At 52.6% G+C, this 14595-nt stretch overlaps 7 protein-coding genes and 1 non-coding gene across 8 annotated transcripts; 4 read left to right on the top strand and 4 right to left on the bottom strand.

The window, feature by feature from the left end:
- Positions 1 to 538: 538 nt before the first annotated feature.
- M431DRAFT_512014 (hypothetical protein) lies at positions 539 to 2322 on the bottom strand. The gene has a single exon (XM_024919774.1). The coding sequence runs from the start codon at positions 2161 to 2163 to the stop codon at positions 826 to 828; it is 1338 nt and encodes a 445-aa protein (XP_024770132.1). The 5' UTR covers positions 2164 to 2322; the 3' UTR covers positions 539 to 825.
- Positions 2323 to 2675: 353 nt separating this feature from the next.
- Positions 2676 to 3936, top strand: M431DRAFT_499272 (hypothetical protein; the record flags this gene model as incomplete). The annotated part of the gene is made up of 3 exons (XM_024917780.1): positions 2676 to 2747; positions 2818 to 3386; positions 3447 to 3936. The coding sequence occupies 3 exons, from the start codon at positions 2676 to 2678 to the stop codon at positions 3934 to 3936; spliced, it is 1131 nt and encodes a 376-aa protein (XP_024770131.1).
- A 577-nt stretch (positions 3937 to 4513) lies between these two features.
- Positions 4514 to 5768, bottom strand: M431DRAFT_95519 (hypothetical protein; the record flags this gene model as incomplete). Its single annotated transcript, XM_024924711.1, has 4 exons — positions 4514 to 4598; positions 4659 to 5365; positions 5522 to 5534; positions 5608 to 5768. The coding sequence occupies 4 exons, from the start codon at positions 5766 to 5768 to the stop codon at positions 4514 to 4516; spliced, it is 966 nt and encodes a 321-aa protein (XP_024770130.1).
- A 783-nt stretch (positions 5769 to 6551) lies between these two features.
- M431DRAFT_512009 (hypothetical protein) lies at positions 6552 to 8120 on the top strand. The gene has a single exon (XM_024919773.1). It carries the CDS (start codon positions 6730 to 6732, stop codon positions 7774 to 7776), a length of 1047 nt encoding a protein of 348 aa, XP_024770129.1. The 5' UTR covers positions 6552 to 6729; the 3' UTR covers positions 7777 to 8120.
- Positions 7834 to 8652, bottom strand: M431DRAFT_253363 (hypothetical protein). The gene has a single exon (XM_024913805.1). It carries the CDS (start codon positions 8380 to 8382, stop codon positions 7891 to 7893), a length of 492 nt encoding a protein of 163 aa, XP_024770128.1. The 5' UTR covers positions 8383 to 8652; the 3' UTR covers positions 7834 to 7890.
- Positions 8142 to 8239, bottom strand: M431DRAFT_t167. Its single transcript has one exon. It is a non-coding gene; the product is annotated as a tRNA-Leu (tRNA).
- Positions 8518 to 10096, top strand: M431DRAFT_9151 (hypothetical protein; the record flags this gene model as incomplete). Its single annotated transcript, XM_024924270.1, has 2 exons — positions 8518 to 8638; positions 8751 to 10096. The coding sequence occupies 2 exons, from the start codon at positions 8518 to 8520 to the stop codon at positions 10094 to 10096; spliced, it is 1467 nt and encodes a 488-aa protein (XP_024770127.1).
- Positions 10097 to 13051: 2955 nt separating this feature from the next.
- On the top strand, positions 13052 to 14472 carry M431DRAFT_512006 (hypothetical protein). Its single transcript, XM_024919772.1, has one exon. It carries the CDS (start codon positions 13339 to 13341, stop codon positions 14092 to 14094), a length of 756 nt encoding a protein of 251 aa, XP_024770126.1. The 5' UTR covers positions 13052 to 13338; the 3' UTR covers positions 14095 to 14472.
- Positions 14473 to 14595: the final 123 nt, after the last annotated feature.

Raw genomic sequence — 14595 nt, 5'->3', positions numbered from 1 at the left:
TAGGGATTTTTACGGCGGCGGGTGATAAGTTACTATACAGGGAGAAACAGGACAACTTCATTACGACTACACTCTTTACAACCTACGGAGCGGAAGAGAATTGCTCGTTGACCACATGTGGACACGAGCTCTCCTGTGACTGAGCGCTGGTATGCCTCGAGAACACCCTCTTGTTTTTTCTTTTCTTTGTTGCTTGGTTTTCCCGAGACTTTTTTTTCTTTTGTTCTTCATCCGGCTTGAGGCAAGCTTTACGGCGTTTAAAGGGGACACAAGAAAGAGGCAAATACGGAATTTTAGCCTGCTTATGGATTTGCCTTTGCTTTTTTTTTTCTACTTGATTGATTGGCAACACTTGATTTGTGTGCCGCGTTGTTACTTTAGGCGATGAAGACTAGACGAAAAGTAACGATATGTTTTGTCTTTTATGAACTTTTTCAAAGACAGATTGCTTAAGATTTTACGTCTAGCCTGTGATGTCGTCTTATATGCACTTGTAATCTTTGAGGGGAGGGTAGCAATCTCTCACATGTGTTGTTTTATTTGAAGAGAAGACTGGTAGCGTTTCTTTTTACTATAGTAGTATGGTGAGAACAAACAAATGTACAAATAAAAGATCTCCCTACTATGCTACCAGCAGATCTAGCTTTACAGATTGAGACAGTAATTATTTGGTGTCTCCCAGAAGAATTCTCATTCCTTAAACGCCGTGCCATGCAAACAACCTTTGACAAAATCCCAAGTTTAAAACCCCCTTTTGCCAATTTTATAGACCTCCATTAAACAAGGACCAAACCAAGCAAGCAATAGTAGAAACCCGCAAAGTGATTACTTTTCTCGAGCCAAGACCATCTTTTCTCTCTCGCTCTTCCGGGCCTGGAACTGCTTGCTCGAGTGCTTCCGCTCGTTCTCCTCGCGGCGCTTGATGGACTTGAGCTCCTCGTTCTTGATCTCGCCGGCCTTCTTGACGACCTTGGGCGTGTGTCGGTGACGCTTGATGCGGGCAATCTCGGGCATGTGGCCGTAGCGGCGGACGAGGGCGTCGTTGTACTCGAGGGCCTGGCGGTGGCGGGTGGACTTTACGCCCTGCCTCTGGGAGGCGTTTGCGCGCCAGAGGCGGATGTTGCCGTCGTCGGAGCCGGAGAGGAGGTACTTTGCGTCGGGGGTCCATTTGGCGGAGAGGACGCGCTGCATGCGCTTTGTGTGGTACATGTCGCGGGAGTGCCCGCGGTCGCGGTTCCAGAGGCGGACGGTGCGGTCCCAGGAGGCGGAGACGAGCTCCTCGCCGGTGGGGGAGAACTCGACGTCCATGACGGCGGCGACGTGGCCCTTGAGGACGTTGCGGGCGCGGTCCATCTTGCGCATGTCGAAGAGGTAGATGTTGTGGTCCTCGGAGGCGGCGGCGAAGTTGAAGGCCTCCATGGGGGACCAGGAGATGCGGTTGCAGGCGAATGTGAGGACGGACTTTGCGACGGCGGCGGAGGTGCGCAGGTCGTAGATGACGATGGAGCGGTCGTTGGAGCACGAGGCGAGGACGGACGTCTCGACGTGGTTGAAGGCGACGTTTGTGATTGTGTCGGTGGACGTCGGCCAGTGGAGCACCTCGGGGGCGGCTGTGTGCCGCTCGAGATCATAGACGGAGATGACGCTCGACGCCACGGCAAAGGCATTGCGCGAGCGGTGGTGAGAGAGACTTGTGAAGGCGCCGGCGCCCAGCCAGGACGAGATCGGAGCCGAGTCGCTGGGCAGGTTGTACGGATCGTAGAGTTTGACGGTGCGGTCGGCGGCGCACGTCAGCAGCTTCTGGTCCCTAGTCCACTCAAGTCCCTTGACGATGTTCTCGTGCGCCGTGGTATGCCAAACTTCCTCCCTCGAGGCGAGATCCCAGACCTTGACGACGCCGTCGCCGCTGCCGCTGGCGAAGCGCTCGAGCGAGTTGGGGTCCTTTGCCAGCGAGTAGACGCCGTCGACGTGACCCCGGCCCATCTGGCCGATGAAGGGCGCGGCGTGCATGCGCTCCAGCTTGACGGCATTTAGAGCTCGTTTGTACTCGCGCGCTCGCTCAAAGGGGTGGACAGCTGAGTCGAGGTTTCGCGGCTGCTTGACGGTGTCGGTGCCGGGAGGCTGGTGGGCCGATACGGATCGGCTGATGGCCTTGATCTTCATGTTTGGTGTTTTTGTCTTTTTGCTGATTTTCTATGCAATTGTTGTTTGTGATGGTATTCAGCTTAGGGTTGGCAGTTGGTGGATGGCGCAACTGGGATGCATCGAAATTTTAATCAAGAGATTCAAAAGCTTCTGAATTTAGCACTTCTCCAATTGCTGCTGCTGGCTTGTAGTTCTCAATTGCTTTCGCGGGGAGAACTTTTTTTTTCTTATCGCCATGCTGGGGAGGTCCCGATAAGCGGCGGAATTACTAATACTCCGGCTCACTTTGCTCCTAATCGATATGGCGGGCGCGTTCTCAACACTGCACCTTGAACTGCTGGCTTGTCAATTCTCCTTCACTTTCTCTTAACGGCACTTTGTTATCAGAGTCTGCCCCCCTCATCGCGGCAAGCTTCTGCATATTTCTTATCCTTGCTTTCTTTGACGCTCGAACGGAAAAAAGATCGAATCGAACCAATCCAACTTCATTGCCCTTCGTGCGCCGGAGTCCGGCCAGCTTTTTCGTCAGGATGGATGCCTTGCATTATGATCCGATGGCTATGGATGGGGAGCCCGAGCAGCCCCAGGTCAAGATTTCAGCGGTATGACAGATTCTCATGGGTTGCATAGTTGAGTATTGGCCTGACTGTTTTTTTTTTTACCGTACTCCAGGCCGATAGCACACGCGTGGACTTTGAGCTCTCAAGAACGAACCTGCCGTTCGCCAACGCCCTGCGACGAATCATCCAGGCCGAAGTGCCGACAATCGCCATCGACTTGGTGGAAATCGAAGTCAACAGCTCTGTCTTGGCCGACGAGTTCATCGCACATCGACTTGGCCTAATTCCTCTCGACTCCAAGGGGGTCAACGAACTCAACTACTCCCGTGACTGCGACTGTGAACAGTACTGCGAGCAATGCAGTGTCAGCCTCACGCTGCACGCAAAGTGCACAAGCGACGAAATCATGAAGGTCTATGCTCGGGATCTGGTTGCTGATGGACGTCATGCGAATTCGGTTGGAACTCCCATCATTACGGATCCGGAGGGTCTGGGGTGCTTGATTGCCAAGCTGCGAAAGGATCAGGAGCTCAAGATTACGTGTATTGCGAAGAAGGGCATTGCAAAGGAGCATGCAAAGTGGATGCCGACGTCGGCAGTTGGCTTCGAATACGACCCTCACAACAAGCTGCACCATCTCGACATGTGGTTCGAAAACAATACTGACCCAGAGAAGGAATGGTAAGCAGACAATCTTTTTCTGAGGTGGCGGTTAGGGTGGTAATCTAACATGTGCTCTAGGCCCAAGAGCAAATATGCTCAGTGGGAGGAACCTCTTCAAGAAGGCGAGCCCTTTGACTATGACGCAGTGCCGAACCGATTCTACTTCGAAGTTGAGGCATCAGGAACCATGGAACCGGATTTGATTATCCAAGGAGGCATTCGAGTATTGCAGCAAAAGATTGGAGGGCTGCTAAAGGGACTGGATCCCAGGAAATACGGTGGAGACGATACCGACATGGACGGCCCCCGAAGTCCCGATATGAACATGGATGGCGGCACCACACCTTGGCAGGACGGCGGATACACAACTCCATACGGAAACAATACGGCATACGGAGGTGGAAACACGGCCTATGGAGGCGGCACTTCATACGGCGGCAGCGCAACAGCCTACGGAAATGGCACGGCTTATGGCGGCAGCTCGACGTCGTATGGTGGCTCCGCAGCAGGCGGTTCGAACGCAGGATACGGATCGGGACCTTATAGCCAGGGCAACTCTTGGCAGTAAACGGATGAGGGCGTTTGATGGGATGACTGGGAACCTTTTTTTATTTTTCTTATCTCGCATGAGCAAGGATGATTTCACGCTTCTGGATTGTACAATATTTTGGGGGCCAACAGCGTATTAATTAGAGAGGTGAGTCGGATTCTATTTCTGAAAACCGAGAAAAAAAGGAATGTAAGCAAAAAAGCAAAACAAAAGCAGACACTCTGAAATACTATCCATGGATACCCTCTTGCCAAGTCGTTTGTTCATTCTACCAATTTGTCTATGTATGGATATGTCCAGAAAGAGTCAGGGGCGCCACGGCCCCTTGTGATGTGAGTGTGGTTTTGTGCTCATCAAGAAAATACAAAATGCGAATCGAAAGAAAAGAGAAAAGGAAAGGAAAGATGAATGGAAACAGAGAAATGCCGAGGTGATGTGCACTGAAACAGCCGCCGAGAAATCTATCAAAACGCCGCCCGCATTTTTTATACAAACCCGTCACCCATCCACTCACTCATTGGACTGATTGATTGCCCTTTTTTTTTCGTCTTATCTCTCCCCTTACCTAAAGCATTTTTCGCCTGCCGGTTGTCGTCTATGTGGCTTTCTCATCCAAGCCTTTTACCTTTCTATATACCTTGCGGTGCATCTCTAGGAAGATGAATGTACAAATGGTGTGTCTGTCAAAAGTCAGTGGATGAGGGAACACACAAGGGGGTGAGGTTTCTTTGTCGACTTACGGGCCAAGCCGCAGGAAGCTGGGCACCCAGCCCTTGAACATCCAGCGGATACCCTCGGCTCTGTTGATGTCTCTTACAAGATGCAGGATGCCTTGCTTGTGCGACGTGGACATGACACGGGTCTTGATGACATCGATGGGGCTCGTTGCCGTGGCAGCAGCCAGGCCGGCCAGGAAAGACGCAGTGAAGTGCGTGGTGAGGGAATCGCCCATGGGGGTGTAGTCCAGCAGCAGGCGCTTGAAGGTGTCGTACGTGGCGAGCTGGCCGGCGGTCATGACGGCGGCGCGGCAGCTGTTGGGCAGCCAGCCGCGGAACCAGCTCAGGGCGCCCTCCTCCCTGGCCATGCGGACCATGCCGTCGAGGGCGTGCTTGTAGTTGCGGCGCTCGGCCGGCGGCAGGGCGGCGTCGTGCTGCATGCGCACGTTGATCACGTCGGCAAAGTTGCCGGCAACGCCGCCGACGAAACCCGAGCCGACGGCCATGGCTATCAGCGCGGGGAACGACGGCTCCTTGCCGCCGTGGCGGGCGATGTAGCGCTGCTTGACCTCCTCGTAGATGCCGAACCGGGCGGTCGAGTACGTGAGCTGGCGGAGCAGCGACGCCGAGATGCCGCTGTAGAGGCCGAGTGGTCCATCGTTTTTCACGACGTGGACAAAGGTGCCGCTCATGGACTTGGGCGCATCGGGCTTGCGAGTTTGCAGGCGGACCTGGTTTCGAGAGGGTTAGAAGAAGAAGGGAAAACGATTGTTTCACATGAAGCTTTTTTTCTCAAAAATTCAGGACGTGGAATATCACGACGGGGGGGTTGCGCCGAACATCGGCGGATGCAATTGGGGTCACATCTCAAAATGCCGTACCTTGACTATTGTATTATAACTAGGTCAGCACGGGAATTGGAAGGGCGCAGCAGCAAAGACAAGAAGCAGAAAAAAAAGGAGGTAAAAGGCACAACATACTCAAGTCCAATGGATGCGTAACGCAGGCGGCCAAGCTGCTTGCGCTTCCTCCAAACCAGAAGGGATACCGCACGGCCGGTGCTCTCAGCTTCTTCTTCTTTTCGGCTTGCAGCTGCTGCGGCTCGGCCGTCTGAGCTGCGGATGCTGAGGTCATCGTTGCCGGTTGCGCAACAGCGTCGAGTCGAGAGGGTTCAATGAACGACAGAGGCGACAGAGAGCTACGGAAGGGACATTCCGCTGAGGAAGCATTCAAGATATATTCTCTTTCCCTTATTTCCGAGTTTCTGGGTCGGGGTTTTTGTACTTGTTTCCGCAACCCCTAGTTCCCCGTTCTTTTTTTTTTCCTCAGCTGCTTTTTTTCTTCTCCTTTCCCACGATATCCGAAAACTGGAGCCGGGTAGCGGTAGCAAGGAAGAGGGGGGTTGAGATCTGACGGGCGCAAAAGGAACAAACGGCGAGGAGCGAAGCCGGCACAGCTTAAACTGCAAGCTTGGTGAATTGATTGGAAATACTTGGAGGATTGTCTGATTCTGCTGGCACTTAAACGGAGCAACTTTATCAGCCCCGTAGATTTTTCTTATCCAGATCGGCTAATTTGCAGCCGTCCGTTGACGTCGGCGTGGCAGAAAACGCAGCCGCCCGGGGCCGAAAGGCGGTGAGGACGTCGCAGCTGGATTGGTTTGCATGTCGTTCATTACAATTTACAGGTATTTCAGATGGGATTTTGCAATGCATGCATGTGCTAATCCGTTAGATTACTAGCAGCGTGCTAACCAGCTCGTGGCACTGCTCCCTGCAGGCGTGAGTGGTATGTTGAAATCATGTCCTGATGCATTATTACGTATGGGAAGCCCGTGTCAAATAGGCAAGTCGGTGAAAGCAAGACCTGGCGGGGGGAGAGCCAAACTTGTTCCACGGCTCTCGGGCCCCCCGTACTCTTGCATCTGATTTTTTCTTCTCTACTCCTTATGCCTGTGTTTGTGCTCGTCTTGCCCCGTCGCTTTCATTCATTGATTGTGCTGCTCCGCTATTTTTGACATTATGCTTGTGCTGTGAATTGAGTTTAACATCTTGCATGATTGAATGAGTGGTAGAAGAAGAAGAAAAGACAAGACATGGCCTCAGTCGGTTCAGCATTCCACTCGCTCTCGCACCCGTCACGAAAGACGACCCGTGAAATGCTAGAGAGGGAGCAGGATGACGCCATTATCCGGACTACAGGCTATCACCGACGAGACTATGGCATGTCTGTTGTCCATGTCTGGCCCAGCGACCATTCCAAGGTGCGGTCGTCCATCTTGACGTCGTCCATCGTCTCTCGGGCGGGCTTGGGAGACCTTGACCGGCTGCCGGTGGAATTACTGTTACAGACTCTGCGTCAGATGGACATGCAAGCGCTCTTCGACCTTCGTCGGGTCAACCTCCGGGCGCGGCAAGTCGTCGATTCCCTGAAAGAGTACAAAGCCGCCGTGTCTTACGGCCTGACGGCTTACTGCGCGCTGTTGCGGATGAGGCTCGCGGCTCACGTCACCCTCCTGGACTTCTACCGAGTGCTGTGTTCTCAGGACTGTACCTTTTGCGGAAAGTTTGGCGGCTTTGTCTTTCTGCCGACGTGGATCCGCTGCTGCTTCGAGTGTATCGAGGAGGACCCGGAGACGAGAATGGTGACCGTTGCCGAAGTACGGAGACTGTTTCGGCTCACCCGCGCGGAAGTCGGCCGGCAACGGTCGTTCCAAGCACTGCCGGGTATCTACACCACGGGACTGTACTCGATGGAGAAGTCCTACCAGAGAGGCCGTGTCAAGCTGGTGCCTTATTTCCCTGCCATGAAGGAATTCGGCGATCGGCTGGACACGAGCGCGGCACGCTCGCAGCATCAGCCCTTTTGGGACCCAATCCACAATTTCATGGCGTCGTGCGAACTGCCGTACTATGATCCGCGGGCCCGGACGGTCGAGTATGGAATATCATGTGCCGGCTGTGAGAGGAGTATTGCCGGGCAGGCTCCCGGGCAGGCTCCGTCGAGAGCGACAACCGCTCCGTGGGACAGGGTGTTTTCGCGAGACAACTTCTTGAAGCATTTCAAGATTTGTGCACATGCGCAGAAATTGTGGGCGTCTAGCCCAGAGGGCGTTCTCGAGGCCATCATCAAGCGGTACTAAGTGACGACAGCCGGGATAATCACTCGGCTGACCTGAGACTGTTATACTTGGAACCTCAGGTGGTTAATCTGAGTCCAGGTTAAGTGACTATTGGATGAAGGCCATGAGCATGACTCATGATCTGTTTATGACTGGCGTTTGATTGCATTGTTCGGAGTCAGGTACGGATTGCATAGCACTTGGGTTATGATTTATAGGTAGGCCGTCATATTTGAGATTGGATCTGTACATATGAACTTTACAGGATGTTGTTGGGAGGTTTATATCGTCTAAAAGCACACTCATACCACACATTTTACACATACCAAAAAAAGAGAAAACGATGTGATAGTCACCATTTGTCAATGAACGACAAAAAATGAATCTGACGAGAGTGGGACTCGAACCCACGCGGATTGCTCCACCAGGAATTGCTGTTAAGGTAGCCTTAACCTGACGCCATAACCAACTCGGCCATCTCGCCAATCCGATTAATGTTGAGGCGATGAAGCAGAATGTGGATATGAAGCCAGCCCTTAGGCCTAGCTCCAGGGTAACAAGCCCGGATCTCTTTTTGGTTCCCCCACTTGGCGATATGCGTTTAAGCGGGCATTGGTGGGATGGCATGAGCTCAGACGTCCAAACTTGAGGCCGATGAGAGTGAGTTTTTCACGGCTGAATCGGTGCTGGACACATTCAGGTGATTCTGGCCGTCTCTGGATGAGGCATTGAAGGCGTCTTGTATTTTTTATTATTATAACAATGTCATTGGCCGGAATAGGAAGCATGCGGTGCCGCCTTGGCCCGTCACTCAGAGCTCGGCAGCTCACTTTGAGCTCAAGAGCGTTGCGACAGGGATTTGCCTATCGTTTTTATTCTGAAGGTTAGACACACTCTGCGAATTGCCTGCTGTTAGACGAGGCGAGAAAGGAAGGGATATAATACTGTGTACTTCAATTTTGGTTCTAATGAAGCATTGGATCTAACATCTCCAGCTACCTCAACGGAGTCTAAAGAATCAACATCAACAGTGACTATCCGCGGAGCCACTCATCCCACACAGAAGCCTTGGTTCAACGTGCCGAAAAATATTGTCGCCAAAACATCAAGGCGCCTCCATCTCCAGAATGACCACCCAATCGCCATCACGCGGCAGATCATCCAGGCCAACTTCCCGCAGCCAACGTACAAGTACTACAACGAATACAGCCCCGTGGTGACGACAAAGCAAAACTTTGACTCACTGGGTTTCCCGGTAGATCACCCAGGACGGGCTCTCACTGACACGTACTATCTCAATGAGAAACTGCTGTTGAGGACACACACCAGCGCGCATCAGGCGGATACCTTTAGGGCGAACGAGAGCGACGGCTACCTCATCTCGGCGGACGTGTATCGACGAGACGCCATTGACCGAAGCCACTACCCAATCTTCCATCAGATGGAGGGCGCGCGGTCATGGGATCGCAACAAGGTGCCCAACGGAGACATTGCAGCGGCGGTCATGGAGGATATCGAGCGTCTGCCCAAGCACGACGTAGTAGTGGAGGATCCTAACCCGCCCATACATCCTGAGCGAAACCCACTGCAGGAGGCTCATCACTCGGCGGCGGAGGCTGAGGCGCTCGGCAAGCACCTGAAGCGGTCACTCGAAAACATGGTGGTCGACATCTTCACTAGAGCAAAGGCGGCGGCTATCAAAGACGACCCGGACTTTGTGGATGAGCCCCTGAGGATGCGGTGGGTGGAGGCTTACTTTCCCTTTACCAGCCCGTCGTGGGAGCTGGAGGTGTATTACGCGGGCGACTGGCTCGAGGTGCTGGGCTGTGGCGTGGTCAAGCAGGAGCTCTACATCAATGCCAACGTGCCATCGCAGGTGGGCTGGGCCTTTGGCATCGGCATCGACCGCATCGCCATGCTGCTGTTCAAGATCCCGGACATCCGGCTCTTCTGGTCCGAGGACGAGAGGTTCCTGTCGCAGTTTACGGGCGTCTCAGCCAGCCTGGACACGCTAAAGCCGTTTGTGCCCTTCTCCAAGCACCCGCCCAGCCCCAGAGACGTGTCGTTCTGGATCCGCTCGACGTCCCCGGCGGGCGGCAACGACAAGGCCGTCTTCCACGAGAACGACGTGATGGAGCTGGTCCGCAGCATCGGGGGCGATGAGGTCGAGAGCGTGAGCCTCATTGACGAGTTTGTCCACCCCAAGACGGGGCGCAAGAGCGTGGCGTACCGCATCGTCTACCGCCATCTGGAGCGGACGCTGACGGGCGCGGAGACGAACGCCATTCACGAGAGGGTGAGGAAAGCCTTGGTGGACAGACTCGGTGTTGAACTACGGTGAGCGGATGATAACCGAAAGACTGGCGATGGCTCTTGCAGGAAACATTGGGATTCCATTGTCCATTGGGCTTTGGGGGGCTGAGTGAGGCTTGGCTGGCGCTATTACGTGTGAAAGGGGGGAGGAGAAAGAGGCGAGGAGATTCTGCCCCATGAAGCTTTGCTCTGAGGGGGGATATAGCGTTTAGCAGTGAGGCTGAGATATGTTATGCTAAGACGAGTGGGAACTTCGGCCGGGCTAATCTTGGCAAGCTTTGATCGAGATCTCGGAACGGCGTTGGTTGGCAGGCCGTAGAGGTGGCCGTGTGCATGCTTGAAAACGTGGAATACGGCCAACTCAGCCAACCTTGTATACTAGACTACTCACATTGATGATTTACCACACATGTACTCCGCACTCTTTCCCCTTATACAAAACAAACATAGCCCGAATGCAAAATTGCAATTGAAAAATGACAGTTGAAATATTTGGCATTGACCTCCTTACATACGCCTCGTGGTCAACCTGGCAGGATACGCATCATCACAGGCTTGCTGCGCCTCGCCGCTTTGACAGCAGCACATGAAAAAAAGAGCTGAGCTCAAGTTCCAACGGATCAAGGCTAGATCTGGGATTAAAAGTGACAAGGGGGCACAAGAGGAAGGAAAAAGGAAAGCGGCACGTTCGGCACGATGAAAGCCGGGCAGTTGAAGGTTGAATGCAGAAGAAAACAAAAATGGGCGTTGGGGTTTTGATTAAGCGAAATGAGGTTGTCTAAAGGCAAACGATGTATTGGGAATGTTGTTGAACGGCTCAGCCACAGAGAGCCGTTTGTGCTGAGTGTGGCTGAATCGAGTTGAATGAGTAGGATACAGGGGATTAGTCATTCGATGTGATTGTTCTGCGGATGACGTTTGTGAGGCATCCCATTGGATGGGCCGGAGGTGAAGAGGCAGCTTTTTAAGGTTACAGCGTGGCTGATGTTTGATATTCTATCATGCTCAGCCTAGAGTTTGTCATGTATCATGTAGAAAGCTTAATGCAGAGGTTATGATTATGCCAGGCTACGACAACTGCAGGGTGATTGTATATATGTGAGGCGGAAGCGTAAGCGGATTCCATGGGCATTGCATCTTGCAAACGTTGTTCGGGGAATATTGCGCCGAGGGCTGGGATACTCGTACATGCTAGCACAACAGCTCGTGCTTGAGGCGTAGCGCCGACTCCATTACCATACCATACCATGATACAGGCACGAGGGCTATCAAACAAGCCCACCTAGCTGGAAACGGTTTCTTGCGATACACAGCCCTCGAGGCAAACCGCGATCGGGACACATGGTCCGGCTGGACATGCATACGGAGCAACGTACGTAAGTTTATGGTGGCGGGCGATCATGCGCAATAGGAAGATTCAAGAAAATCGTCTCCAGTGACAACCAAGAGGTTCCACCTTTTACATGGCTGGTTTCATTGCACCGCCGTCTCAAAGGCGAATGGGTGAGGGGGAAGATAACAAGTGGGTTCGGACTTCTGTTACGTTCTGCAGGATTTCGCTAGTTGAATCGTTTCGAATGCTTTGTATTATTTCCACTCCCGAGGGGGGGTTTGATTTTGATGCAAGAACTCGCTTCGGAAGGCCAGGAAGCGGGATAGGTGAATGGTGAAGCTGCTACTGCTAGTTCTATGTAAGCCAAGGATAATAGCCGCCCACGAGAAGACGGGGGGGGGGGGGGTGTTGACGGGGCGAGATTTCCGCCGGGTTGGGATGCGTTTGCTGGAACTTGTACTTGTACTTTCTGCAATGTACCCATGGCGGGCTACGGTACTGTTGACTGGATAGGTAGGTCCCTACAGAGTGCGGAGTGCGGGATGGATTGGACATGCGACAGCTCTTTGTTGATGTGATGTTGCACGAGATGGAGTTTACTCGAGGGACGGCGGATACCAACCAGTATCCATGCAAGGGCTTGGCTTGACCATGGGAGAAGAAACCGAGTCAATACCGAGTCCTGTAGAAGTGACAAGAAAAAGAAGGAAAAAGAGGCTTTCAGCCACAGAGGAGAAGAAAGGTTATGCTTAGTCTGTCACTGATTAATTGTGTCTGGACAGACTCCAAAACCTGCTGGCAGGAAAACGTCGGTGACGGCGTGTGTGTACCTTGACTTGCTTGGAAACCTCAGAGTTGCTGCATCGGGTGTACCGCGAAAGTCATCGCACAGCCTCAATGTGCCAGTGGGTTCAAGGCGGGGGACGTTTTCTCTCAACGATGTGATACTTGTGTGCTGTTTGAAAGATACTTATGAAATACCTTAAATTCATCATGATAATATGAAGAGTGAAAGTACTACTTTAGTCACAAATTCAGGCACCTCCTATTGTTCACATGTACCTCGTCTGCGCCGTATTGCCGTTAGACTGAGGTGTCCAAAATGGGGAACTGGAACGAGTTCAATTGTTCAATGCTGCACTGGCCACTTCGCAGCCATCGGTCAGGTACCTACCTGCTGGTTTCTCCAATCAGGGCACATCATGCCTTGTCATCTACTTGTACCTTCATACACACAGTCGTACTCGTAAGCAATACGCCCCGGGGCTTTTTGTGGCGATTCAAAAATTTCACCTTGCAGGGGCACACAAGAAAAAGAAGGACAAAGAAATTCGCACTCGCACGAATTCGCCCGCCCGCATTGACTGGTTGAGCTGCTTGCATTACTCATTACTCGGGGCCATGCTGCACTGCCCCAGTACATCGCAGGTACCTCCATCGCCCATATCGCCCGTAGCAGGTACTTTGCGCCGCTGTAATCAGTTGCATGGGGTACCGCCAGCGCTAAGCATTGGGCCACGCCAATCGCGGCTCCACCGCTTCCATCTGCCCTTTTTGCGCAGCCAATCCTGAGCCACTGCAGTCCCGTGGCCTCCATTAACCTTTTGCACCTGTTCCGCCTTCTGTTTCGGGCTTGATTGTTATAAGATTGCCTCCTCTCTCCTCTTCTTTTTCCCTCTCCTCAAGAACAAGACAAAAACACCAACAGCCTGCTCTACCATCTCGACTGCCGAGTACAGCGAATACTGCATCTTTGGACGACTACAGATACGGCTATAGCAGCTCTATAACCGCCGAACTTGCACCGAACACGTCACACGACACCCCGAGCTCAGCTTGATATCAAGGGCATCGTTAGACCACGCATCTGCATTTTATGACTCCGATCAGACGTTAACCACAACGCGATCTAAAACTTTTTCACAACCTACATCACAATGGAGACACCTAATCTATCAAGGTCCTCTTCCACCTCATCCCGCAACAAGGCGAACCTGAGCCTGGATCTCTCCAACCTCCCGCCACTGGTTCAGCCCACTCCTCCTTCAAACACACTCATCTTCACCAACCTGAACAACACCGACATCTTCCTGCCCGAGAACTTGCAAACCATTCGCGACCTCATCGAGCACACCGCACCCATACATTCGTTTGCGCCGCTCAAGTCCTTCCGCCGCATCATCGTCTCTTTCTTCGACATCGATGCCTCATTAGCGGTGCGCCAGGTATGGGACGGTGAAGCCGTCATGGGCGAGCGCATCAAGCTCTACTTTGGCCACTCCACGCCCATTGAGGCCAAGCCAGAGCACCTGGAACTTCCCGACGCCGGCAAGCTGTTCTTCATCTCGCCGCCCGCCAGCCCTCCCCATGGCTGGGAGATGCGCCTCGAGGATGCGCCCAACAAGCAGGTCCACGCTGATGATCTTGCCGAAGCTCTGGCCAAGCTTCACCACCGCCCTATCCCCACCTATGATTCACCCATTACTCCTACCGACGGCGGTGTGCCCAACTTTGGCACCCGGAGTCGCAGCTCGACTCTCATCTACAAGCCCGATGCCGAGACTAGCCCCGGTATTCCTGCTGTGTTTGTTGAGGACATGACGGATGAGCCTGCCCTGAGCCCGCTCGAAGTCTCGAAGCCCATCATGGCTCAGACTGCTCGACCTCCCGTTGAGCTGATGAACGACCTATAAATGGGGAGTTTTGGACATGTTGACATGATGGACGGTGTGCATACGGATTTTTTATCATTTCTCTTTATTTTTTTCCTTCTCTGTACGCTTTTTTGGGGAGACGGTTCTTGGTTGGCGTTGGCAGAGATATGACGCACGGCTACTACTTTTGGTTTCCGGAGATTGTCGATTCTTCGTGTGGACCTCATTATTAATATGGATATGGAGTTGGGGTTGTTTTCTTCCTTTTTATTATTTTCATGGAGTTGTCTGAAAAGCAACAAAGATTCCTGTCTCAGAATACCTAGATGTGTACCAACCGATAGATGGGCGTAACATCAACAGCCATACCAAGTGGCTGGATAGAATTGTCTAGTTCAATTAACTTGATCAAGCACATATTATTTGCATTTTTTTTTTCCAAAGTGACTGTTATTCATTATACGTGACATGTATTGCGGCATTGAGTTCCATGCATTGATGATTTATATCCAGCTTGTGATTAGCGATTGCAGCAGTGCG

This window comes from Trichoderma harzianum (genome assembly GCF_003025095.1).
Source record: "Trichoderma harzianum CBS 226.95 unplaced genomic scaffold M431scaffold_14, whole genome shotgun sequence".
Classification (NCBI taxonomy): domain Eukaryota; kingdom Fungi; phylum Ascomycota; class Sordariomycetes; order Hypocreales; family Hypocreaceae; genus Trichoderma; species Trichoderma harzianum.
This window is presented reverse-complemented; position numbering and strand designations above follow the sequence as displayed.